This window comes from Saimiri boliviensis, chromosome 16, assembly GCF_048565385.1.
Source record: "Saimiri boliviensis isolate mSaiBol1 chromosome 16, mSaiBol1.pri, whole genome shotgun sequence".
NCBI classification, from domain to species: Eukaryota; Metazoa; Chordata; class Mammalia; order Primates; family Cebidae; genus Saimiri; species Saimiri boliviensis.
This window is the reverse complement of record NC_133464.1, coordinates 87334239-87359122: the sequence shown is the minus strand read 5'-3', so window position 1 is coordinate 87359122 and position 24884 is coordinate 87334239. Positions and strand designations below refer to the sequence as shown.

The 24884-nt window shown below is 53.7% G+C and overlaps 1 protein-coding gene across 1 annotated transcript; it reads left to right on the top strand.

The window, feature by feature from the left end:
* IL17D (interleukin 17D) lies at nucleotides 1–24491 on the top strand. Its single transcript, XM_039473310.2, has 3 exons — nucleotides 1–285; nucleotides 654–949; nucleotides 22443–24491. Exons 1-3 carry the CDS (start codon nucleotides 4–6, stop codon nucleotides 22759–22761), a joined length of 897 nt encoding a protein of 298 aa, XP_039329244.1. The 5' UTR covers nucleotides 1–3; the 3' UTR covers nucleotides 22762–24491.
* The last annotated feature ends 393 nt before the right edge of the window (nucleotides 24492–24884 follow it).

Below are 24884 nucleotides of genomic sequence, written 5' to 3'. Positions count from 1 at the left end.
AAAATGTTTTCAGCTCCCGGAGGCGAAGGGTGCAGAGCCGCTCTGAGTCATGAGCCCGGGCGGCGACCTCGCGCAGTCAGCTCCTCGGTCCGCGTCCCCGGGTACGAGGAAAGGCCACAGGGGGCTTCTCTCCGAAAGCGGGTCCCGGACCCCGTGCGGGCTGGCGGGGGCGGGCGGATGACGAGGCGCGGGGGCGTGGATGGGTCTGCGAGGCGGCGGGTCCGGGCGAGTCTCAGGCTCCGGGGCTCCCTCGCTGGCGGCGGCGCGAGGATGGCGCGCCCGGGGGTGAGGGCGCGGCGGGTCACAGGCACTCACAGCCTGCGGCGCAGCAGCCCGGCAGGCACACGCACACGTGCACGCGCGCCCCGCACCAGCCCCCCGTGCGGCCCCCGGCTCGGGGAGGCGGTGGCGGTGGGGGCCGGGGGCGCGCGGGCCGGCGCCGGGCTGGGCCCCGGGGACCCCGCGGGCGGCGGGCGGGCGGGGAAGGCGCTCGAGGGCCAGCCCGCGCGGCTCCCATCCTCCGGGCCGGCCTCGGGCTCTGCGGGGCGAGGGGAGGCGCCCGCGGGCTCCGGGCGCCGCGGGCGGGACACGGGCGCCGGGCGCAGGCGGGCTCCTCCGGCGCGCGCGGGCGCTGAGCGTGGCCTGTCCCGCAGGTCTGGATGCTGGTGGCCGGCTTCCTGCTGGTGCTGCCGCCGGGCTGGGCCGCGGGCGCCCCGAGGGCGGGCAGGCGCCCGGCGCGGCCGCGGGGCTGCGCCGACCGGCCGGAGGAGCTCCTGGAGCAGCTGTACGGGCGCCTGGCGGCCGGCGTGCTCAGCGCCTTCCACCACGCGCTGCAGCTGGGGCCGCGCGAGCAGGCGCGCAACGCGAGCTGCCCGGCCGGGGGCAGATCCGCCGACCGCCGCTTCCGGCCGCCCACCAACCTGCGCAGCGTGTCCCCCTGGGCCTACAGGTGAGCGGCGGGCGCGGCGGGCGCGTCCGGGCGGGGCCGGGCAGGTGGGGAGGGTGGAGCGGGGCCGGGCAGAGGCGGGGCGGGGCGGGGGGGCGACGCGGAGGGGGCGTGGCACGCGGGGCGGGGCGGGGCGAGACACGGGAGGGCGGGGGGGGGGTGCGGGAGGCGCTGCGGTGGGGCGGGGAGGGGCGGGGCAGTTGGCGCGCCGGCGGCCAACTCCGAAACCGCGAAGGCCCGCCCAGCACCTCCCTCGAGAGTCCTGCTTTCCCTCTTCACCCTCCAGCATTGCCTTTGCAACACGCGTCTGTCGAGCCTCTCATCTCCGCCAGGCTGGCTGGGGTCACAAGGCGCTGGTCAGGGACCCTGTGATGTGGACCATGCTCTGTACAGGGGGCCCAGGGAGGTGCTGCTGGACGTGCGCGGTCCTGTCCACGTATTTCCTGAGTCATCCTGTAGTCCAGAGGTGGCTGGAGTGGAGCCCCTCCAGCTCAGTAGCCTGAGAAGGGAAGAGTGGGGATCATTGGGAAGGAAAGCACACCACCCGGCCGAGCATGTTATGACGTGAACAGTTTCCAGGGTGTTCTGGCCTGGAACAGAGGTCATTTCAGAAGAAAGGGACAGCCTGCAAAAGGGGGAGGCTGGAGAAGTTGCGGGCGTGCAGGCGGGGTGCAGCGACGGTGTCCTCGGCAGGCCCCTGTCGCCGTCCCCCATCTAGCTGGAGCAGGAGGAGCTGCCCTAGGGGGTGAGACCTCACACGGCTGCAGAGGTCGAGAACGACTTCGTGAAAGAGCTGAGTCTCGATGGAGGAGAGCAAGTCGCCTGCAAAGGCAGTGCTGAGGGAAGGGACAGCTGATGGCGAGCGGGTACAAAGCGCTTGGAAGCTGGGGAGAGCCGGAAGCCGGGCGGGGGCTGGGGGCAGAGGCGAGGTGTTTGCCTGTGGTGTGGGCGTCGATGTCAGGCTGGAGACAGGCGCCGGAGCTGGATCCCGGCTTTGTCAGCAGTGCGCAGCTTGACACTCATGCCTGGAATCCCAGCACTTTGGGAGGCCGAGGCAGGAGGATTGCAGTCCAGGATTTCGGGACCAGCCTGGGAAACACAGCGAAACCCCGTTTCTCCAAACAATTGTTCAAGATTAGCCAAGAGTGCTGTCTGGTGCCTGTGCTCCCAGCTACTCCAGAGGCTGAAGTGGGAGGACTGGTTGAACCCGGGAGGTTCCGGCTGCAGTGAGCTGTGATGGCGCCACTGCCTTCCAGCCTGGGTGACAGAGCAAGACCCTGTCTCTAAAATAAAAATTAAAGAAAAAGCAAAAAAATAAAAATAAAAAAGCTTAATAGTTATGATCAAAGAAGCCAGCCAGCCGCTCTGGTTTAGGACGGTGTCCCACGGGGCATGGCCTGGACTGTGAGCTACAGCGCTTCCATCCAACGGACCTAGGGCTTCACTGGGGCAGCGTGGTGGGAGGCGGAGATTAGCATCACCGTGAACGATGCTTACTGAAGAAGACAAGTGCAGTGGGGAGTCAGGGCAAATGTGCTGCCTTTTTCTAAAACACATCTGGGCTTCCTCAGAGCCTCTACCTGCTGGCTGCTGGGTAGGGGGATTTCCTTTTACTCGACAACACTCAAGACCCCTAGCCACATGTTAGGGCCTCTTGCTGCCTGGCCACTCTGCAGAGGACCCAGCGCACTGTGGCGAGCCTCCTCAGAGCCCCTGCACACGGGGAAGTCGGGTGGGAGCCCTTCCACCCTTCTCACTCCTGTCCTTCAGCTGGAGCCTGCAGGGCACACGCGAGGTGCCACGCATTCTGGTGATTTGTGCTCTTGCTTTTCCTCTCTCTTTCCTCCATTTCCAGGACCCAAACGGTTGGGCCACGGCATTCTTCTTTCTCCAACCTTGTGTTATGCATCTGATATGCCAAATAGGATTAAAGCCACGTGGGGGATCTCTCCGAACCAGAGTCTAGCTTCTCTGGACACAAGCTGCTGACCCGGCATCTTCCTATATTAGACTGGAACTCTCAGGCAAACCGATGCCCGCCCACAGGCTGGACCGAGGGCCTAAGAGTAGCACATGGCCTCCCGAAGGCATGGGCCCATGTTTCTGGCTTGGGTTGTTGATGATATTTGAGCAAAATAGGAAAATAGACTTAGGAACAAGTGCTGTGGGAGGCAATCATGGCTTTAGTATCAAGCCTGTTGCGTTTTGCCTGAAAGGCATGCAGGTGACGAGAACTGAGCAGAGCTCAGGAGACAGAGCAGAGCTGGGGACACACAGAGCTAGCAGCCCTGGCGCTCTGTGCGTGGGAAGTCAAATTAGCTGCCCTTGCTACAGATGTGTCACCCCAGGCAGGATCCGGGAGCAGAGGGAGGTTATGGATGACGATGACGCACAGGTTCGGGGAGCATGGTCTGGGCCACCCGAAAAAGCCCATGTGTGGAGCCTCAGTGCTGGGTGGTCCCAGGAGCAGGAGTGACAGCTGCAGCAGGTGGCTGAAGGTGTCACGTGCATCATTTTTCATATTTAACAACAGTGATGAGATCACTTTCCATGGGTAAATGGAGGTGGGAGGCTTATATTTGCTGAAGGAGAGAGTCTCCAGGGGATGGCTGCTGGGCTGGGACCTCAGAATGCCGACTGCCAAAGCTGCTCCTGCCTTTTTCTGCCAGGAGAGCCCTCTCTGCCCTCCTCCTTGTGATGGCCTCTCACCATCTCCTGGGTTATTGGGAAGATTAGAAAAAGCGAGACCCAGCCAGGCCCAGTGGCTCACACCTGTAAATCCCAGCTATTCAGGAGGCCAAGGCAGGAGGATCACTTGAGCTGAGGAGTTTGAGACCAGCCTGGGCAACATAGTGAGACCCCATCACTACAAAACAATTACCAATGAGTCGGGCGCGGTGGCTCACGCCTGTAATCCTAGCACTTTGGGAGGCCGAGGCAGTGGATTGCCTGAGCTCAGGAGTTTGAGACCAGCCTGGACAACACGGTGAAACCCCATCTCTAGTAAAATACAAAAAAAAAAAAAAAAATTAATCGAGCATGGTGGTATGCGCCTGTACTCCCAGCTACTTGGGAGGCTGAGGCAGAATTGCTTGAACCTGGGACATGAAGGGTACAGTGAGCCAAGATTGACCCCCTACACTCCAGCCTGGGTGACAGAGTAAGACTCCGTCTCCAAAAAACAAATAAAAATGATTAGCCAGGTGTGGTTGTGTTTGCCTGTGGTCCCAGCTACTTGGGAAGCGTGAGCCGGGGATGCTGTAGTGAGGACTGTACCACTGCACTCCGGCCTCGGCGACAGCCTGAGAAAAGGAAAAGTGAGCCTGTGCAAGTGAGAGTCTCCTAAAAGGTGTTGTGGAAGGACACGCTTTTTTTCTTCTTTGTGAGACAATCTTGCTGTGCCACCCAGGCTGGAGTGCAGTGACACAAACACAGCTCACTGCATGCAGCCTTGACCTCCTGGGCTCAAGTGACACTCCTGCCCCAGCCTCTCATAGTGCTGGGATGCTGGGATTACAGGCACGAGCCATAGTGCCAGGCCAGGCCTTGTTCCTTGGTGGAGTGTCTGAGGGTAGGGCCGGGGGGGGAGGAGTTCCCACCTGCAGGCTGGGCACAGGGTCGGGTGGGCTTTCTTTCCCTCCCTCCCTCCCTCCCTTCTTTCTTTCTCCCTCTCTCTCTCTTTCTTCCTTTCTTTTCTTCTTTCCTCTTGCTCTTCTTTCCCTTCTTTTGAGACAGGGTCTTACTCTGTCACCAAGACTGGAGTGCAGTGGCGTGACCTCAGCTCACTGCAGCCACCACCTCCCGGGTTCAAGTGATTCTCCTGTCTCAGCCTCCAGAGTAGCTGGGATTATAAAGGCATGCCACCACACCTGGCTAATTTTTGTATTTTTAGTAGAGACAAGGTTTTGCCATGTTGGCCAGGCTGGTCTCGTACTCCTGGCCTCAAGTGATCAGCCAGCCTTGGCCTCCTGAGTTGCAGGCAGGACAGGCCTGAGCCGCTGCACTCAGCCTCAGGGTGGTGTTTCTGAAGGCTCAGCAGTCAGAGAGAGTGCCGACAAAGACAGATGGGGAGATGGACTGAAAATCAGGAGTACTGGCCGGGCGCGGTGGCTCAAGCCTGTAATCCCAGCACTTTGGGAGGCCGAGGCGGGTGGATCACAAGGTCGAGAGATCGAGACCAACCTGGTCAACATGGTGAAACCCCGTCTCTACTAAAAATACAAAAAATTAGCTGGGCATGGTGGCGCGTGCCTATAATCCCAGCTACTCAGGAGGCTGAGGCAGGAGAATTGCCTGAACCCAGGAGGCGGAGGTTGCGGTGAGCCGAGATCGCGCCATTGCACTCCGGCCTGGGTAACAAGAGCGAAACTCCGTCTCAAAAAAAAAAAAAAAAAAAAAGAAAATCAGGAGTACTGACGGGCACAGCAAGGATCACTTTAGGAGGATCAGTTTTAAACCAGGCATGTGGAAGGTGGCGTTCATATGGATGGAATGGAGACATGGTCATTCAGTAGATGATGTTGGGACAGCCTGGGCCTCCCTCGCTCCTCTGTGAAAATAAATTCCAGATGAATGAAAGATTTAAGAGTAAAAAATAAAACCACAGAAGTAGAGAAAAACACAAGCAATTATATTTATAATCCTGGAGTGGAGGAGGCCCTAGTTAGCTTCGCACAGTCCCCAAAAGTCATAAAAGACAAGGTTGAGAAATGAAGTTACATAATTATGCACCGTTTCTTCTTGGCAAAGCAAAATGAGAAAATACAAAGGGCAAACTGGGAAAGAGTGTTTGCAACCCAAGTCACAAAGAGCTCATTCCGAAAGAGCTTCCATAAATCAGGAAGAAAAGGACCAGTGATGTCACGGAAAGATGAGCGAAGATCGGACTGTTCCCAGGAAAGGAAGGTCAGATGACTCAACTGCTCGACACAGGAGGCAGCGCTGGCCTCAGGCATCAGCAAAGTGCATGTGGAGATTACACTGAGAAGCCCTTTTTTTTCCCCTGGCACCCAGCAGGCTACACTGGCAAGGTGGTGAAGGAAAGGCATTCTCATCCAAGTCCAGGGGGATGAATCGGCACAACTTTTATGGAGGAGGATTTGGCATTAAATATCGAGATTTGAAACTGACACACCTTTGACTTAGTATTTCCCCTTTAGACGCACTTGCCCACGTGCCAAATGATATGTGTACAAGGATATGTGTTCATTGCTGTACTAGCAAGAGATGGAAAGCTACCTAAACACCCACCAAAAAGCAGTTAGATGTTATATACTACAAGGAAGAAGGAGGCAGCTCTAAAAGTCATAACTGGATCAATCAAGCGCCAGAAAGAAGCGGGGAAAGGTGTATATAGCATGCTGCTGTTTTCTTTTGCTTTTGCTTTTTTTCTTTTTGAGACGGAGTTTCACTCTTGTTGACCAGGCTGGAGTGTAATGGTGAGATCTCGGCTCACCGTGGCCTCTGCCTCCTGAGTTCAAGTAATTCTCCTGCTTCAGCCTTCCGAGTAGCTGGGATTACAGGCACGTGCCACCATATCTGGCTAATTTTGTATTTTTAGTAGAGACGGGGTTTCTCCATGTTGGTCAGGCTGGTCTTGAACTCCTGACCTCAGGTGATCCGCCCACCTCGGCCTCCCAAAGTGCTGGAATTACAGGTGTGAGCACCGCACCCGGCCACATGCTGCCATTTCTATGTTAAAAGGGAAAATATGACATAACGTGTATACAAGATAAATTCTGTTTTAAATGCCTATATATATGTACACACACGGCATCCTTAAAACGTGGATATCGTGGTGCCTCTTATGAGGGGCTCTGAAGGTGACCTTCTTTTTACTATTGTATTTTTTAAACTTTCTGCCATGTGAACATATTCCTTATTTCAAAGACACGTTAATTTATTTTTTATTTATTTATTTTTTTTGAGACAGTCTTGCTCTGTCTCCAGGAGCCAAGCTGGAGTGCCGTGGCGTGAACTTGGCTCACTGCAAACTCCGACTCCTGAGTAGCTGGGACTACAGGTGTGCGCCATGACACTCAGCTAATTTTTTTTTTTTTTTTTTTTTTTTTTAGTTTTTTAGTTTTTTTTTTTTTTTTTTTGAGACGGAGTTTCGCTCTTGTTACCCAGGCTGGAGTGTAATGGCACGATCTCGGCTCACCGCAACCTCCGCCTCCTGGGCTCAGGCAATTCTCCTGCCTCAGCCTCCTGAGTAGCTGGGATTACAGGCACGCGCCACCGTGCCCAGCTAATTTTTTGTATTTTAAGTAGAGACAGGGTTTCACTATGTTGACCAGGATGGTCTCGATCTCTTGACCTCGTGATCCACCCGCCTCGGCCTTCCAAAGTGCTGGGATTACAGGCTTGAGCCACCGTGCCCGGCCGACACTCAGCTAATTTTTGTATTTTAGTAGAGACGGGGTTTCACCAAGTTAGCCAGCATGGTCTTGATCTGACCTTGTGATCCGCCCACCTCAGCCTCCCAAAGTGCTGGGATTACAGGCATGAGCCACCGCGCCCGGCTAGACGTGTTAACTTTTAAGTTGACAGCAGAAAGGGAAATTCTCCAACAATGAGGAAAAAACAGATGCTGAGAAACTAAAGCTTCAGCACAAAGGACAGCCTGGGACATACCAAGGGCATTGGTTGAAGGGCACAATTTGCTTTTTTTTTTTTTTTTTTTTTTGAGACGGAGTTTCACTCTTGTTACCCAGGCCGGAGTGCAATGGCGCGATCTCGGCTCACCGCAACCTCCGCCTCCTGGGTTCAGGCAATTCTCCTGCCTCAGCCTCCCGAGTAGCTGGGATTACAGGCACGCGCCACCATGCCCAGCTAATTTTTTTATGTTTAGTAGAGACGGGGTTTCACCATGTTGACCAGGATGGTCTCGATCTCTTGAGCTCCTGATCCTCCCGCCTCGGCCTCCCAAGTGCTGGGATTACAGGCATGAGTCACCACGCCTGGCCACCATTTGCTCTTAAAGGCTCTGGGGCTTCCTGAAGAGGCACCACAGACATCTGGATGCCTTTTCAGAGCCCCTGCCACTCCACAGCTGGTTTGTGCTCCTGGTTTGGAGCCCAGGCCTGGAGAGATGAGGGCAGTGGCCCCAGGTGACAGACAGGAAATAGTAGAGCCAGGAGCTCATCCTGGACCTGTCTGGTTCCATCTAGCCCACGCCTCACCTGGTGAGCTTAGAAAAGAGCATTCAGCTTTCAGAATATGCAAATATTTGTTCATTTACTTTGTGGCATAATGTTTGTTTCTCTTTAGTTTTGAAAACGAAAATGCCAAAAATAAAGTCAATTGGATTGCTCAGTAAGTTTTTAAAAGTCAAATTGATATATTAAGAAATACGTTGTAAGAACACTGAGGTTAAAAAAAAACCCTGAGGTTTATTACAGTTTAGGATATACATCACTCATTTATGATGAAACCCCAGAAATCAACACCTACCAGAACCGTACTCTAAATATTTTTTAACGGGTTATTTTCCAATTTTTGGTAGTCATCTAAAGATAACTCTTCTCTATGTTATGAGTAATGCACAATAATTTATTTTTAGGCTTTATTTGTTACTTTTTTCTTTAACTGTTTTCCTCTAGACAATTTAAGAGACTACACCTAAATTTATTTTATAGTAAACAACTCTGTGAATAGCTGTAGTCAGGAGGAAAACAGAGACACAGAACCAGGACTGTCCTAGCCTGTTTTCTGTTGCTATCACAGACACCACAGATGGGGTAATTTATAGAGTACAAGTTGGCCAGGCCCGGTGGCTCACACCTGTAATCCCAGCACTTTGGGAGGCCGAGGTGGGTGGATCACCTGAGATCAGGAGTTGGAGACCGGCCTGACCAACATGGTGAAACCTCATCTCTACTAAAAGTTCAAAATTAGCCGAGCTTGGTAGCACATGCCAGTAATCTCAGCTACTCAGGAGGCTGAGGCAGGAGAATCGCTTGACCCCAGGAGGTGGAGATTGCACTGAGCCAAGATCACCCCATTGCACTCCAGCCTGGGTGACAAGAGCGAAATTCCAACTCAAAAAAAAAAAAAAAAAAAAAAAAGAGTACAGATTTATTCTGCTCAGGGCCTGGGGGCTGGAAAGCCCAAGAGTGTGGTGCTGGCATCTGGTGAGAGTCCTCCCACACTGGAAGGTGGAAGCAAGTGGGTGAGACAGAGAGGGAAGGTGGAACTCACCCTTTTCCCAGGAACCCCTCCCAGGATGGCAGAGCCCTCCTGACCAATCACCTCTTCAAGGCCCCGCCTCCCACAGTGTTACCATGGCAACCGAATTCTTCACCCGTCAACTGTTGGGGGGGACACAGTCAAACTGCAGCAGGGAGTAAAGGAGAGTAGGGAGAACAGGGGATGGGAGGTCAAGCGACTTTCAAATAGACACCGTAGGTCACTAATGGCATTGGAAGAGACCCTCCCCAGCAGCCCAGTGCAGCCACAATGCAGGCACCCTGGCCGAAAGCAGCTGACAGTTTCCTGTGGAGAACCCAAGTTACCAGAACTTTCAGCAGATGACAGTTGAGAAGACGGGAACTCAGAAGAAAACAAATTCCCTTCAGGGATTTCATTTGAAAAGCGCCACCTTGGGAAACAGATGTGTGAAGCCGGGAACTGGAAGTCACCTGAACGTCTGCTGATAGGCAGCTGGTCAGATGAAATACTAAACAGCTGTGAAGATGGATGGCTCTCCGTGGACCTAAGGACATCCCCTACTTACTAAATGTGCCCTGGTTCGGCTTCCAGTTACCTGGGGGCAGTTGAGCAATGGCCCATTCACTGCGACCCTCAGGCTCTGGTAAGTCCATCATCTGGTATTGGGCAGTGCTGTAGTTTAGCAATGTCGTCATCAGGAAAGGCTGGATTTATTAAAAGGATATTTTTACTTACCCCTCCTCTAACCCTTACATGTAGCTGGCCCAAGCATCCTGTTTCTGTGTGGGCTGTCCATTAATCCATTAGACCGATGTTGAAACCCAGGGTCACATTCATTCATCAAATATTGACTGGGGGCTGGTGGGCAGGCCTCTGAAGACAGCTGGGACTCACGGACCCTGACACTTGCCCTGCAGTCACAAGGTACTGTTGGCACCACTTTCTCTCCGTCAAATCTTTCTTTAAAAAAAATTTATCCAAGGGGTTATAACAGAGCAGCAAACCCCACCTGCAGGCTGAGGCCGCGCTCCCAGCCGTGGCCGACAGGGGGCAGCACGGCGCCAGAGTCCTCGCCCGACGCCCTGGCCGCCCCCCCAACCCCACCGCGTGGTCTCTGAATTTGGGGACAGGGTTGTTTTTCTTTCTTCCCTTTTCTTTTTTCTTTTTCTTTTATTTCTCTCTCTCCCCCTCCCTCTCCCTCCCATCTCTTTCTCTCTCTCCCTTCCCCTCTCTCTCTTCTCTTTTCTTTCATCGATTTCTTTCTCTTTGGAATTTGGGGACCGGAGGTGCTTTTCTTCTCTTTATTTTTTCTTTCTTTCTCCTTCTTTGCCTGCCTTTTTCTTTCTTTCTTCTTTTTTTTTTTTTTTAATGACATTTTCCTTGGGTCCCTGCCTCCAAACTATGGGTTATTTTCTCTCGTCTGAAAGCAAACGAAGCCTCGCCTTCAGGGAGGATCTGTACGCAGCACGTGGGCGCAGGTGCGGTGACCTTTCACGCCACCCTCTAATGATAACGCTTGGTTGACAAAACGGGGGTGTTAGAGAAAGGGACAGGAAGGAAAAAGGAGAGAGGGCTCGGCTGCCTGGCTGGGACGGTGTCAGCCACAGCCTGTGAGAGGGCTGCTGGAGCACTGCCCATCATCCATTCTCGGAGGAAAGGAGCCCCGCGTTGTTTAAAGCAGCTCATTTAAGAAGGGTTGGTATCTTCCCCTTAAACGGTGTGTGTGGATAAATGACCTTGAATTGGCCAAGGTGTGGCGCAGACTCCCCCCTTGCCCCAGTTTCTTAAAATACCGCAGGCTCTACTGCCCTTATCACTGTTTCACAGGGTAAAAATAAAAGCATTGTCAGGGGCATTGTCAGGGGATTAACGGCTCTCGGTCTGAAAATAGGTATGTTCGTATTGCTTTGATAGCTATGTTCCCCTTACTGCCTGGGTTTTACTTTAGCATTCTTAGAGTAACCAGGGCTGGTGATACTATTTCATTCCGTCAGCGCCTCTTGCCATGCTCCTCACCTGAATCAAACGCATGTGCCCTCATGCCAACAGAATGATCTGGGCAAGTTCAGGAAGTTCTGCACATGGTGTGCAGTGAAATTCCTTATGGTGTCTGTGTTCCAGAGGCGACACATGAAAAACTGGCAGTGAGCACACCGCTCGCTAAATTCGTCAGAGGCCAAGGAGAAAAGAATCTCCTAGAGCTCCTCCGGAATGAAAGAGTCCAGGCTAATGTTCTGATCGTGATTATTCCTCATAACCAGGGTTGTGGCGACAACTGACTGACTGGGGGTCCTGGTGGGGGACTCCTGGCTTGGTGTACACAGGCGCATGCCCCAAGGACGGACACTTCAAAGATGGCTCTGAACCCAGATTCTGCAGCTTCCCCCGGGGCGGATAGTTAAGCCACCTCCTGGGCATGAGTGGTGTTTTTCCTTTGAAGAGACGCTTCCCAGCTGCACTGAATGTGTGGCATTTGCCATGGCAGAAGAATGAAACCCTTTAAGAAATCTGGGTTCTCATTCTCATTTCTTTTTCTCTTTCCCTCTGTAAAACTTTTTTTTTTTTTTTTTTTTCTGAATTATCTTCCAAATTCTTTTCCAAAGCATTCATCTTTCTCTCCTCTTCCCCTACCTCCCAGATGAAGGACTTTCCCCGGAATAAATGGATTTCCTGGTTAAGCTTCACCGCTTAACCAAGTACCTGACTGGTTGCTAAACAGCCACAAACCACGGCACCGCATGTGTTACTACCGTGCGGCTTAGGCAGCTCGGCTGTGTGGGGCACTGCCAGCCGCTAGGTTAACCCAGGAGAGCTGGAAGACTGGACAAGCCCCCTGCTCTGTCGGTGCCTCAGTTTCCCCATGAGTGAAAAGAGAGGGTGGGCAGGCTAAGCTTTCTTGCTCCCAGTAGCCCTGAGCCAGCTCAGTTGGCAGAGGAGCAGGGTTCATTCTGGAGTCCTGACCTTGATGTTAAACTCAGGATCGCACCAAAGTCAACCTCAGTCCCCAGATAGGGCAGGACTGACCGCTAGTTCTCCTTGGCCTGGGGAAGCCAGTGGGGATCAGTGCCTTGGGCAGACCTCGCTGCTATCCCAGGCTGATTTTTCCATGTCCTCTTTCATGAGAAATGCACAACTGATATTTTCTTGTAGGGGCCAGAAAAGCATTTTTCAGAGTTTCTTGGCAGCACATATTGAAGATCTTTGGTTCCCTTCCCTGGGGCCTTAGCGCATGGAAGGAGGGTGGAGCTGATGGGTCTGCTGGCCATAGCTTGGCAACAGGGGAGCTGTTTGTGGTCTCCAGTTACTCCCTGGCCGGCCGACAGAGCCCTACTATACCCAGCCCTGGCCTCACAGCCGGCCTGGCTACACACGGTGCTTCCAACGTGGGGGCCCTGCCCCTTCCTTGCCCTGTGGTCTTATAACCGTTCCCTCTCCCAGCTGCTGGGCTTGTTCCAAAGGGAAAATGAGAGATCAGAAAGCGAACACAAACCCGTCTTCATGACTCATGACTTCTCTTAAACATTTCGACCAACTGGTATACCGGGGCTGTCTATTAGAATTATCTGGGGAGCTTTTAAAAACTACGAATCCCCAGCTCCACTCTAGAGCAGAATCTCTGGGGGTGGGGGGACCCTGATAACTATTTTTTATAAGCTCATTTATGTGCCTCCAGGGAAGCCATCCCATTGGCAATACTGATTGCTTACTGGGTTAATAATGACCTTCTGTATTCATTGGAGGAAATGCAGAAAAAGTCCTGGGCTGGTACAGTCATGAAATTCACACCCACTTGGGAAAATGCCATCGTCCAATTGTTTGCTATCAGCTGCAAATTGATAGATCCACGGTTAGCCAATGGCTAGCTAGCCTTTAGGGATAGCGCTTCTGTTGCTGACCGTGTGGACTACCCGGCTTAAATGAGTACAACAGATCACTTGGACAGCGTGGAGAGCTTCCGACTCCTTGGGTGTGGTGTTAAGTCTGAGAATTTGCATTTATTTATTTTTTTTTTTTATTTTTTTTTTTTTTGAGACAGAGTCTCGCTCTGTCACCAGGCTGTAGTGCAGTGGCATGATCTTGGTTCACCGCAACCTCCGCCTCCCAGGTCCAAGCAATTCTTGTGCCTGAGCCTTAGTAGAGACGGGGTGTCACTATCTTGGCCAGGGTGGCCTTGATCTCTTGACCTCATGATCCACCCACCTTGGCATCCCAAAGTGCTGGGATTACAGGCATGAGCCACCACGCTCAGCCTAAAATTTTTTTTTTTTTTTAACTTAAAACTTTTGAGCTATAGATGTATCTATATATATCTTTTTTTGTTTTTATTTTTTTGAGACAGTTACATTCTGTCACCTAGAGTGCAGTGGTGTGATCATGGCTCACTGCGGCGCGATCTTGGCTCACTGCAACCTCCGCCTCCCAGGTTCAAGCGATCCTCCCACCTCAGCATAAGGAGCTAAGGTGAGACTACAGGCATGCACCACCACACCTGGCTAAATTTTATCCTTTCAAATATTTTTTTGTAGAGATGGGGGTCTCACTGTTGCCCAGGGTGGTCTTGAACTCCTGAGCTCAAGTGGCTCCCAAAAGGCTGGAATTACAGGCAGGAGCCACCACACCCTGCCAGAAGCTACATTTTTAACAAGAGTCCCATTTGGGCTTCCTGCAGGTGGTCTGAAAACCACATTTTGGAAATCTTGTTTATGCGGCCTTCTTTTATCTCCTGCAAAGGTTAGTGTTTTTCAGAGGACCCTCAGCTCTTGGAGAGGGATGCTGCATGTCCCTCAGTGTCCCCAGGGGACAGCAGATGTCTTGGTATTACCATGGTTGTATAACGTCTTGAAATCTGCTGGAGTGATCTGCCCCCTCATTCTTTTTCAAAATTGTCTTGAGTATTCTTGGCCTTTTTCTTGTCTCTCTATGAATTTTAGGATTAGCTTGCCAAGTTCTCAGATAAATCTTTCTGGAATTTGGTTAGAATTGCACTGACTTTATAGATTAATTGGAATTTTCCAAGACCTTAGAGACTGAATGTATTATTGCCAGTGTCTTTTCTAAGCATAAAACATGGGTGAAAATGTTATCTATCAGTCCTGCCGTCAGGACGTTGGGGGAAGTGCTCATCAAATCCATCTCCTTCACTTTGGAGAGAACCAGACAAGGTGGCATTCTCTGCCCAAGGTTACTGGGTGTTGATTAAGTTGGGCCACAGTTTTAGGTCCCAGACTCTTTTTTTTTTTTTTTTTTTTTTTTTTGAGACAGAGTTTCGCTCTTGTTGCCCAGGTTGGAGTGCAATGGCGCGATCTCGGCTCACCGCAACCTCCGCCTCCTGGGTTCAGGCAATTCTCCTGCCTCAGCCTCCTGAGTAGCTGGGATTACAGGCACATGCCACCATGCCCAGCTGATTTTTTGTATTTTTAGTAGAGACGGGGTTTCACCATGTTGACCAGGATGGTCTCGATCTCTCGACCTCGTGATCCACCCGCCTCGGCCTCCCAAAGTGCTGGGATTACAGGCTTGAGCCACCGCGCCCGGCCGGTCCCAGACTCTTAATGACTCCATCCTCCCTTTTTTTTTTTTTTTTTTTTTTTTGAGATGGAGTCTTGCTCTTGTTACCCAGGCTGGAGTGCAGTGGCGCGATATTGGCTCACTGCAACCTCCGCCTCCTGGGTTCAAGCGATTCTCCTGCCTCAGCCTCCCGAGTAGCTGTGACTACAGGTGCATGCCACCATGCCCGGCTAATTTTCGTATTTTTAGTAGAGATGGGGGGGGGGAGTTCACCATATTGCTCAGGCTGGTCTTGAACTCCTGACCTCATGATCTACCACCTCTGCCTCCCAAAGTGCTGGGATTACAGGCATAAGCCACCGCACCCGGCCTCCATCCCCCTTTTTAAGAGAGTCTGCTGGGTTGAACTCATTGACCTTCGGATCTGGCGAGCCACACTACCGAGGCAGCCTGGCTCCATGGACACATTTCGGTGCTGGCCAGAGTTGGAGAAGGCATTTCCTCTGCATTGTTCCGGGCTGGGGTCTTTCCCCTGCTGTGAGAGAAAGTCATCCTGAGCCCCTGCTGCTCTGAAATAATTTCATGTTTCACAAGGTGGGAGGGTGAGCCACATCAAGGCACATGTGCCAGCCAGTGCCCCGGCTATCCTTGGGCATCAGTTAGAGGACACATCAGGTGGCCCAATCCTCCCTCGGAATGCGTTCATTGTTTTCTGAGCTCCGGAGCCGCTTCAAATTGTTTCCTAGCACGTCTGGCCCCGGGGCAGGGCTCTTTTTCTGTCTCTGCTGTCACATTCCTCTCCCAGCTCAGTTTCCATCACCTCTAATCATCCCTGGAGGACTCGTCCTTTGTTCCTGGATTAAGCCGGCCACCTGTCACTCGCTCCAGCCAAGCTTCCCACATGGCCAGGGACACTTTTGAGATCCCACGAGAGGGGAAGATTGATGTGTTTCAAGCATGCCCCCGTGCCAAGCTTCCGCAAGCAGCACGCAGAAAATGTGAAGACAGAAGCATGGCAGCAGGAGGCGCGGGGCAGGGCGGAGCACCGTGTGGTTCTTGTCCCTGTTTGCTAAGAGAAAAGGCTCCCGTTGCACTTTCTCGCTGGGTCGTCTTCTCTCTCTCTCTCTCTCTCTCTCTCTCTCTCTCTCTCTCTCTCTCTCTCTTTTTTTTTTTTTTTGCGGCAGTTTTCCTTAACCAGAAAGCACACCTAGCTGTTGATGTCCACAGATGCCAGGCAGGAGGCTATAGGGTGAGGGACTTCGGATCTGTGTCTGTGCCAGCGAGGGCCCACGGCTTCTCTCGTGACCTCTTTCCTGTGTCCCCGCTGGGTCCTTCTGAAGGCGCAGGCCTTGTCTTTCTGCTGCTCTGGGGCTGCAGGCCTCATGCCGCTGCGCCCTGGGCAGCACCGCATGGTACATGCATGGCACCCCCCTTGGCGGCACCTTTCATAGCGAGAGAACAGCCTGAAACCTGCCCAGCTCATGCCTCTGACCTCCCGCGGCCCAGGGAGCCATGGGAGGAGGGGTCTTGTCAGAGGCCTCAGCCCAGAGGCCTTCCAGCGCTGGGGCAATGCCAGTCCCAAGCCCTCTAGAGGGCTGCAGATGATTTTTTGGCCAGTGAAACTCTGACCCTGACTGCATCCAAGCCACGGTCACCTACAAAACTACCAGGAGTGACGCCTGAGTGACAGTTGTTTCATGAACTCACAGGATGGTGAGACATGAGCAGTCACCTACATACCGAGGGCATGGAAAGACCCGTCCCAGGTGACGAGAACTCAGAGGGCCCGGTGATCCCCGTAGGTAAACTGATCCCACCCGTGAGGAGACTGAGTCCACGGAGGGATGCCTGAGCCGCTCGCCCGCCCGCCTTTGGTCTTCCTGCCACAACCTCTGTGCCGTTCTGACCGCGCCTTTCCAAACCCACATCTCACGTGTGTGCAGCTGCCCGGTGCCCTTCAGGACTTCCCAGAAGCAAGATCACATCCAGACTAACTGCTGGAGTCTGGAGGGCGCCTGTGCACCTCTGAAATAGCTTACCAAGGTTTCAGCCTGGCGCATGCCACGTGTGTGTGAGTACACACACACCTGCCCACGCCCACGCAGATGCCTGCATTCGCCCACGCCCACGCAGATGCCTGCCCTCGCCCACGCCCACACAGATGCCCGCACTCACACACCCGCCCACACTCACGCAGATGCCCGCACTCACACACACCTGCCCACCCTCACACAGGTGCCCGAACTCCCACCCACGCTAAGAGATGCCCGCACTCGCACACACCTGCCCACACTCACAGATGCCTGCACTCGCACCCGCCCATGCTCACAGATGCCCACACTCACACACCCGCCCATGCTCACACAGATGCCCGTACTCCCACCCACGCTCACGGATGCCCGGACTCGCACACACCTGCCCACACAGATACCCACACACATCTACCCACGCTCACACAGATGCCTGCACTCACACACACCTGCCCACCCTCACACAGATGCCCACACATATCTGCCCATGCTCACATAGATGTCAGCACCACACACACCTGCCCATGCTCACACAGATGCCTACACTCACACACCCGCCCATGCTCACCTGTCCACACTCACGCACACCCACCCATGCTCACACAAATGCCTGCACCCACACACTTGCCCACCCTCACACAGATGCCCACACTCACACCCGCCCACACACATGCCCACTTACACACCTGCCCACCCTCACACAGATGCCCACACTCACACCCGCCCACACACATGCCCACACTTGCACACCTGCCCACGCTCAGATGCCCACACTCACACACATCTGCCCACGTTCACACAGATGCCCACACCTGCCCATGCTCAGATGCCCACATTCACCTGCCCATGCTCACAGATACCCACACACACCTGCCATGCTCACAGATGCCCACACACCTGCCCATGCTCACGGATGCCCATACACCTGCCCATGCTCACAGATGCTCACACTCACACACACCTGCCCACGCTCACAGATACCCACACACATCTGCCCATGCTCACACAGATGCCCACATGCACACACACCTGCCCACGCTCACACAGATGTCTTCATGCACACACACCTGCCCACGCTCACAGATGCCCGCACCCACACACACCTGCCCACCCTCACACAGATGCCCGCATTCACACACCTGCCCATGCTCACAGATACCCACAGACATCTGCCCACGCTCACACAGATGCCCACATGCACACACACCTGCCCACACTCACACCCCTGCCTGCACTCACACCTGCCCACCCTCACACAGATGCCCACACACACACCTGCCCACACACATGCCCACACTTGCACATCTGCCCACGCTTACACAGATGCCCACATGCACACACACCTGCCCACCCTCACACAGATGCCCTCATGCACACACACCTGCCCACACTCACACCCCTGCCTGCAATCACACACCTGCCCATGCTTACACAGATGCCCGCACCCACACCTGCCTACACTCACACATCTGCTCACACACACCTGTCCACGCTCACAGATGCCCACACAAACCTTTCCACGCTCATACAGATGCTCACACACACCTGTCCACGCTCACACAGATGCCCACGCTCACACCTCACACACATGCCCGTGCTCACACCCCTGCCCACACTCACATGCCCATGCTCACACCCCTGCCCACGCACACATGACCGTGCTCACACCTGCCCCCCACATGCCTGTGCTCACACACCTGCCCACACACACATGCCCGTGCTCACACCCCTGCTCCCCCCCACACATGCCCGTGCTCACACCCCTGCCCACACACACATGCCCGTGCTCACACCCCTGCCCACACACACGCCCATGCTCACACCCCTGCTCACATTCACATGCCCGTGCTCACACCCCTGCCCACACTCACATGCTCATGCTCACACCCCTGCCCACACACACATGCCCATGCTCACACCTGCCCACACACATGCCCATGCTCATGCACCTGCCCCCCCACACATGCCTGTGCTCATACCTGCTCACGCTCACACCCCTGCCCCCACACCCCTGCCCATGCTCATACACCTGCCCACTCACACCTGCCCACTCATACACCCACACACCTGCCTGTGCTCACATACCTGCCCACTCACTGACACACACATGCACATGCTCACACACGTCTGCACTCACACACACCTGGCCAAACACATACCTGCCCACACACCCACCCACAGCTGTCCACATTCACACACATCTGCCCATGTTCACACTCCTGCCCACACTCACACACACCTGTCCACACTCACACACATCTCATACACAGATGCCCACACACCCATAGATGCCCACACTCATACACACCTGCCCACGCTCACACATACCTCACACTCACATGCCTGGCTCACACCCACACAGATGCCCACACTCTACACACCTGCCCATGCTCACACACAGCTGCCCACACTCACATGCTCACACACGTTCACGCTCACAATCAAATTTCTGTGATTGTCCCATAAGTGATTTTTTTTTTTTTTTTTTTTTGAGACAGAATCTCACTCTGTCTCCCAGGCTGAAGTGCAGTGGCACAATCTCGGCTCACTGCAACTTCCACCTCCTGGGTTCAAGTGACTCTCCTGCCTCAGCCTCCTGAGTAGCTGGGATTAGAGGCACCTGCCACCACACCTGGCTAACTTTTTTTGTATTTTTAGTAGAGACAGGGTTTCACCATGTTGGCCAGGCTGGTCGAGAACGCCTGACCTCATGATCCGCCTGCCCCTGCCTTCTAAAGTGCTGGGATTATAGGCATGACGCCCGGTCTCCATAAATGATTTTTAAAACTTAAAGTTTTCTCTGTATTTTCTTTTTAACACTTCATTTTAAATAATTTCAAACTAACACAACAGTTGTGAAATTAAGACGAATTCCCACATACGGGTTGCCTGGATTCCCCAAATGTCAGCGTCATCACTCAGCACAGTGCTCAAGATCAGGGCATGAACACTGACATGACACTGTCATCTGCCCCACAGGCCTTCTTTAGGGGGTCCCACAAACACCCGCTTCTGCCCTGGGATCCAACCTCTACTGGACACTGCTTTTGTGGAATGTCCCTGAGTCCGGGTGGGCTGTGTTTGCTAAGTGATCGTGCAGGTGGTGACACTGGGAGTGGAAGCGGCTGGCTTCATGTCACTGCGCCAGGAAGGCAGGTGTGGGCCCGGCCAGGACGCCCCAATTTGTGTTCCTCTACTCGGGGCTGTCATGTAGGCCCCCTCCCTCTTGTTTTTCTCCCGAAACCACACGGGATATGTCAAGTTTCCTACATTCTGTCTTTTGCTGGTCACATCCTCATAGTGCCATTTCTCCCTACTTCTGGTAGCCTGGCTCCATCAAGTTCAAGTTCAGGTTTGACCCACTTCCCTCAAGCCTCTGCCTTTCGTGGACCGAGGATGCACCCCGTTACCACCATCAGCCTTCTCCCTGGGAAGTCGGTGCACCCTGCTCTCCTCTGCCTCTATTCTCGCCCATGCACCCACCCCTGGATCATCTTATTTAATCACCATCTGTCAGCGGACAACTTAAAACTCTGCCTTCAACCAAGAGCTCCTTCTGGGGCTCCAGACCATCTTCCACTCCATAGTCTGAGGGCTTTTTCTAAAATTCCCTCTGAGGGGAACTCTTTCTCCTTGTACTTCCTAGTGGTGACAGTCCTTTGACCCTGTGCTTTGACCTCACACCGAAATGCCCTTCTCCCTTCTTCACCTGGCTAAATTCCCCAGGAGCTACCCGGTGGCCACGGGCGGAGTGAGCGCACTCTGTGTTCACCAGCACCTTTATCCCCAGAGAGTGAGTGCTCGGGCACAGGTGCTTCGTCTGTAGCCCCATTGCCTGAAATGGCACTCAGATATCTGTGGGATAAATGTTGAAAGCGATTGGCGATATTACAAATCCTAGGTATTTATGATTACCTTTTCCGTCTAACATTAAGTCAGGGTCTTATACTGACCTCAGGGTATAGGAACAGGAAGCTCGTACAGCCCAGGATCAGCTTCACCCGCTTCCTGGCTGCAGAGCTCCTCCTCTAGAGGGCGCTGAGACAGGGGCATCAGGGCACCAGGTGCAATCACAGCCCAGTCCCTGCCCTTCCCAAGCAGGGCAGACTAGGATCAGGTGTGTTCACAGGTTATGAGCACATGGGGAAGGAAGCAGCTCAACTTGAGGGCCTCTGAAAACTCTTAAGATAATGAATTGGTCCTTAAAATATGGCGAGACTTCGTGGAGTTGACAGTGGCTTGGAGAAGGGGGCATCCTGGCCTTGGGGCCTGCCAGGGGCCTTCCACTTGGAGGTGCCTGGAGCATGGGATGCCAGAGGGAGAGAATGACCCCATGTGTCCTGGTGTGGATAAAGCTATCGTGCCTCAGAGGCCCCCAGCTGCAGAACTGAGGAAACAGCAGCCACAAGGAGCTGAAAAAGAATTTTTTTTCCAGCCTGGGGAACACAGTGAGGCACTCTCTCTACAAAAAAATTGAAAAAAAAAAAAAAATTAGCTGGACATGGTGGTGCACACCTGTAGTCGAAGCTGCTTGGGAGGCTGAGGTGGGAGGATCACTTGAGCCAGGGAGGCCAAGGCTGCAATGAGCCATGATGGTGGCACTGCACTCCAGCCTGGGCGACAGGCCTCACTCCGTCACCCAGGCTGGAGGGCAGCGGCACGAGAACTGTAAAAATAAAAAAATTCTACAACTCTATGTGTATGTTGCAGGAAAGCATGAATAAATGAAGTCAGATTTTGCTTTTTTGTGTTTTTGCTTCAGAGACAACCTGTGCATTTTGCAGGCGGACCCCCCCGCCCTCTCCATTGCCTTCACCCTGGACTCCCACCTCGGGGGCTCCACGGCCAGCAGGGCCACCTGGCCAAGCTCCTGACCTCTGCACTGCCCCATCCTCCAGCCACCCCGACTGGAAGCCTTGGAGTCATTGCTGACTTTCCCTCCAACCTCATCCCCCACATTCACAGTGGCCTGGTGCTTGGAAACGCCCCTCTGGGGTTCAGGGAGCGCACGGGGTGACGGGGTGTGGCCCTGTGTTACCAGTTTCCTCTGAGTGCAGCCTGGTCGGCTGCCTGGACCCAGGACGGCCTCAGGCTCTTCCCACACGAGGCTCCCCCACAGGCCTCCTCCTTAGGACCTAGCACATAGGTGTCACTGGATCCATTTCCACTGGCAAGAACACACTGCATCCAGCCTCTTTACCTCCCAGACATGCTCTAGCCCCCCAGACACAAATGGAGGAGAATCCTGTGCCTTCCTGAGCCCCCCCACTTCACAGGCCGCTGAGAGCTGGCACTCGGCACCGCATCTCCGCGATGGAGAGAGCTCTCATCCTTCATTCCTGTGAGATCCCTGCAGGCCTCTGGCTCCTGGCCCGGTCAGCACTGTCCGCCCCCAGCCCCTCTTTCTCTAGACCTGCCCCAAGCCTGTCCTTGAAACCCACCATAGCTGTCCCCAGCCCAGGCCCCAAGTGGATGCATCCGTTGGGGGCTGCACAGCCTTGCAGTGGGGAGGCGGCGGCTCTGGTGGCACCTATGCACGTGGCATAGATTTTTCTGAGCACATGAGCCCAGACTCTGGAAGTCGTTTTCCGGTCCGGGTCAGGGTCGGCAAGCAGCGCAAGGGAGCGCGCAGCGGATCTGCGGCCTGCGGGGCCTCGCACGCACGTACCCGCAGGCTGAGGCAGGACAGGACCGTCCCGCCGCCCTCCCCGGTGCCTCTCACCAGGGATCTCAGCGCCCGGCGCCGGGCTGTCCCCAGGCGCGACCTCAGCAGTGCTCTCTCCCTGCAGAATCTCCTACGACCCGGCGAGGTACCCCAGGTACCTGCCCGAAGCTTACTGCCTGTGCCGGGGCTGCCTGACCGGGCTGTTCGGCGAGGAGGACGTGCGCTTCCGCAGCGCCCCGGTCTACATGCCCACCGTGGTCCTGCGCCGCACGTCCGCCTGCGCGGGCGGCCGGTCGGTCTACACCGAGGCCTACGTCACCATCCCCGTGGGCTGCACCTGCGTCCCCGAGCCGGAGAAGGACGCAGACAGCATCAACTCCAGCATCGACAAACAGGGCGCCAAGCTCCTGCTGGGTCCCAATGACGCGCCCGCTGGCCCGTGAGCCCCGGTCCTGCCCCAGGAGGTTTCCCGAAGCGCTACGCTGGAGCCGCCTGGAGGGCTCGGTCAGCGACCTCTGCAGAGTGCGCACCGAGCAAACCGAGCGCCTGAGCACCGGCGCCGCCTTTCCATGGACTCAGCAGCTTCACCTGACATGGGCATCCCTGGCTTGCTTTTAGCTACAAGCGGGCAGGGTGGCTGGAAGCTGATGGGAAACGATCCGGCACGGGCATCCTGTGTGTGCCCCGCATGGAGGGTTTGGAAAAGTTCACGGAGGCTTCTGGAGGAACCTCCCAGGCCCGGGGTTGCGGGTGCAGGGCGTGACCCACTGCTGCGTGCTTGCCAAAGAGATAGAGACGCATATGCTTTTTAAAAGAATCTAAAAATAATTTTAAGTAGAGCGACTATATACCTACTTTTTAAATCAACTGTTTTGAATAGAGGCAGAGCTATTTTATATTAGCAAATTAGAGTTACTCTATTACATTTCTTACTTGACATATAAACATTGTTTTTTACTTCTTCTGGAAGTTTTTAAAGCATAAGTGGAATCCTTGGATAATTTTTTTAGCTGGCACACTGTGGCCTGGGTCTCTGAATTCAGCCTGTCACTGACGGCTGACAGTGACGAAATGGACACGTCTGATCTGACCCACTCTTCCTTGCCCTGAAGGTCTTCACTGGCCTCCAGGCGGACCAAAGGGATGCACAGGCATGCCCCAGGGCCTGCGAAGGGTTCCAAAGGTCTCAAACTTGGTTTTAGTCCTGAGTACATAAACTGAGTTTCAAACTTGTACATTTTTTTTTTTCCCTTTTGATAGCCACTGGGGCCCATCTGTGGTTAAGAGGTGGTGAGATAGGAAGTGGAACATGACATCTTTGCCAGTTGTCAGAAGAATCCAAGCAGGTACTGGCTGACTTGTAAGGGCTTTGGGAGCAAGCCAAACATGAGGAGAAAGTGGGCCACGTTAGAATCTGCAGAGATCAATCTGGAGGCTTCTGTTTCTACATTCCGCCATGAGAGCTAGGTCCTTGCTCTTTCGTTTAGGTTGAAAATCTGTCTCTGAACACAATTATTTGTAAAAGTTAGAAGTTCTTTTCAAACCATTAAAACAGTCTTCCTGAAAGATACACTGGCTGTGTGTATTTCTCTCAAATCTCCTTGATGGCCAGACTGATTGTTAAAGGAAATCATGTGTGAACTAAGGTCTTCACATTATCTTGAGGTTTAAATTCATCAAGCTTTGATTTGGTCTTAGAAAGATCAACTTGTCAGGTAAGGTCAATGTCATGGATCTTCTGTGACACCCTCAAGACCAGGAGATGTCTTTTATTCACATGCATTTTGCTCCCAAGCTTCAGCTACTGTGGAAAGACCAACTGGCAGCCTTAGTTTGATCCAGATGAATGGGTCACTCAGAGACTTTTGGCTCCCGCTAAAACTGACAAACTGTGCATGCAAAACACATCACTGAGCAAAATCCACATTTGTTTGAATAAAAAATTCAAAATGGAAAGCAGTAGCTATGGCTAGCTCCACAGACTCTGGGAAATTTTACTTCCCCATTCAAACTCTGGGGGAAAAAGAGGGGGATCCTCTGGCGGTGGTATGTCTAGAGCACATTCCTGTCCAGGAACCAGAAGGTCCAGAGCAACAACACAAATCCATACATGACAAAAAATTGCCTTTTAAAGCAGCGACTTGGGCGCTGTTTCTGTCACCGCTGCTGTTGTCTGACCTTTTCCAGGTCACTCCTCAAATATAAACAGGACGAGCCAGGAGGAAGGGAACACAAGAAGAGGAAATTATCTGCATGAGGAAAATGTCATGATTTTATTCACTGCATTAATGATGAGTTTAACTAACCTCAGCTTCCTAAAAGGTAGCACATTCCCAACACAAGAAATGAGCTTTCTGTCCTAAGATCCAGAAAGACAGTCTCTGTTTTTTCTCTGTACCGTACATTCATCCACTTAGTGATGATCTACTGGGCACCTGCCTGGATCCAGTCACCCAGCTCCTGCAAAGCCGTGGCAAGCAAGACGATCTCCCTCCTCCACTAAAACGATGAAAAGGCAAAGCTGCTCCAGCACCTTGCACCTGGGTGCCGATCTATGAACCCGCTC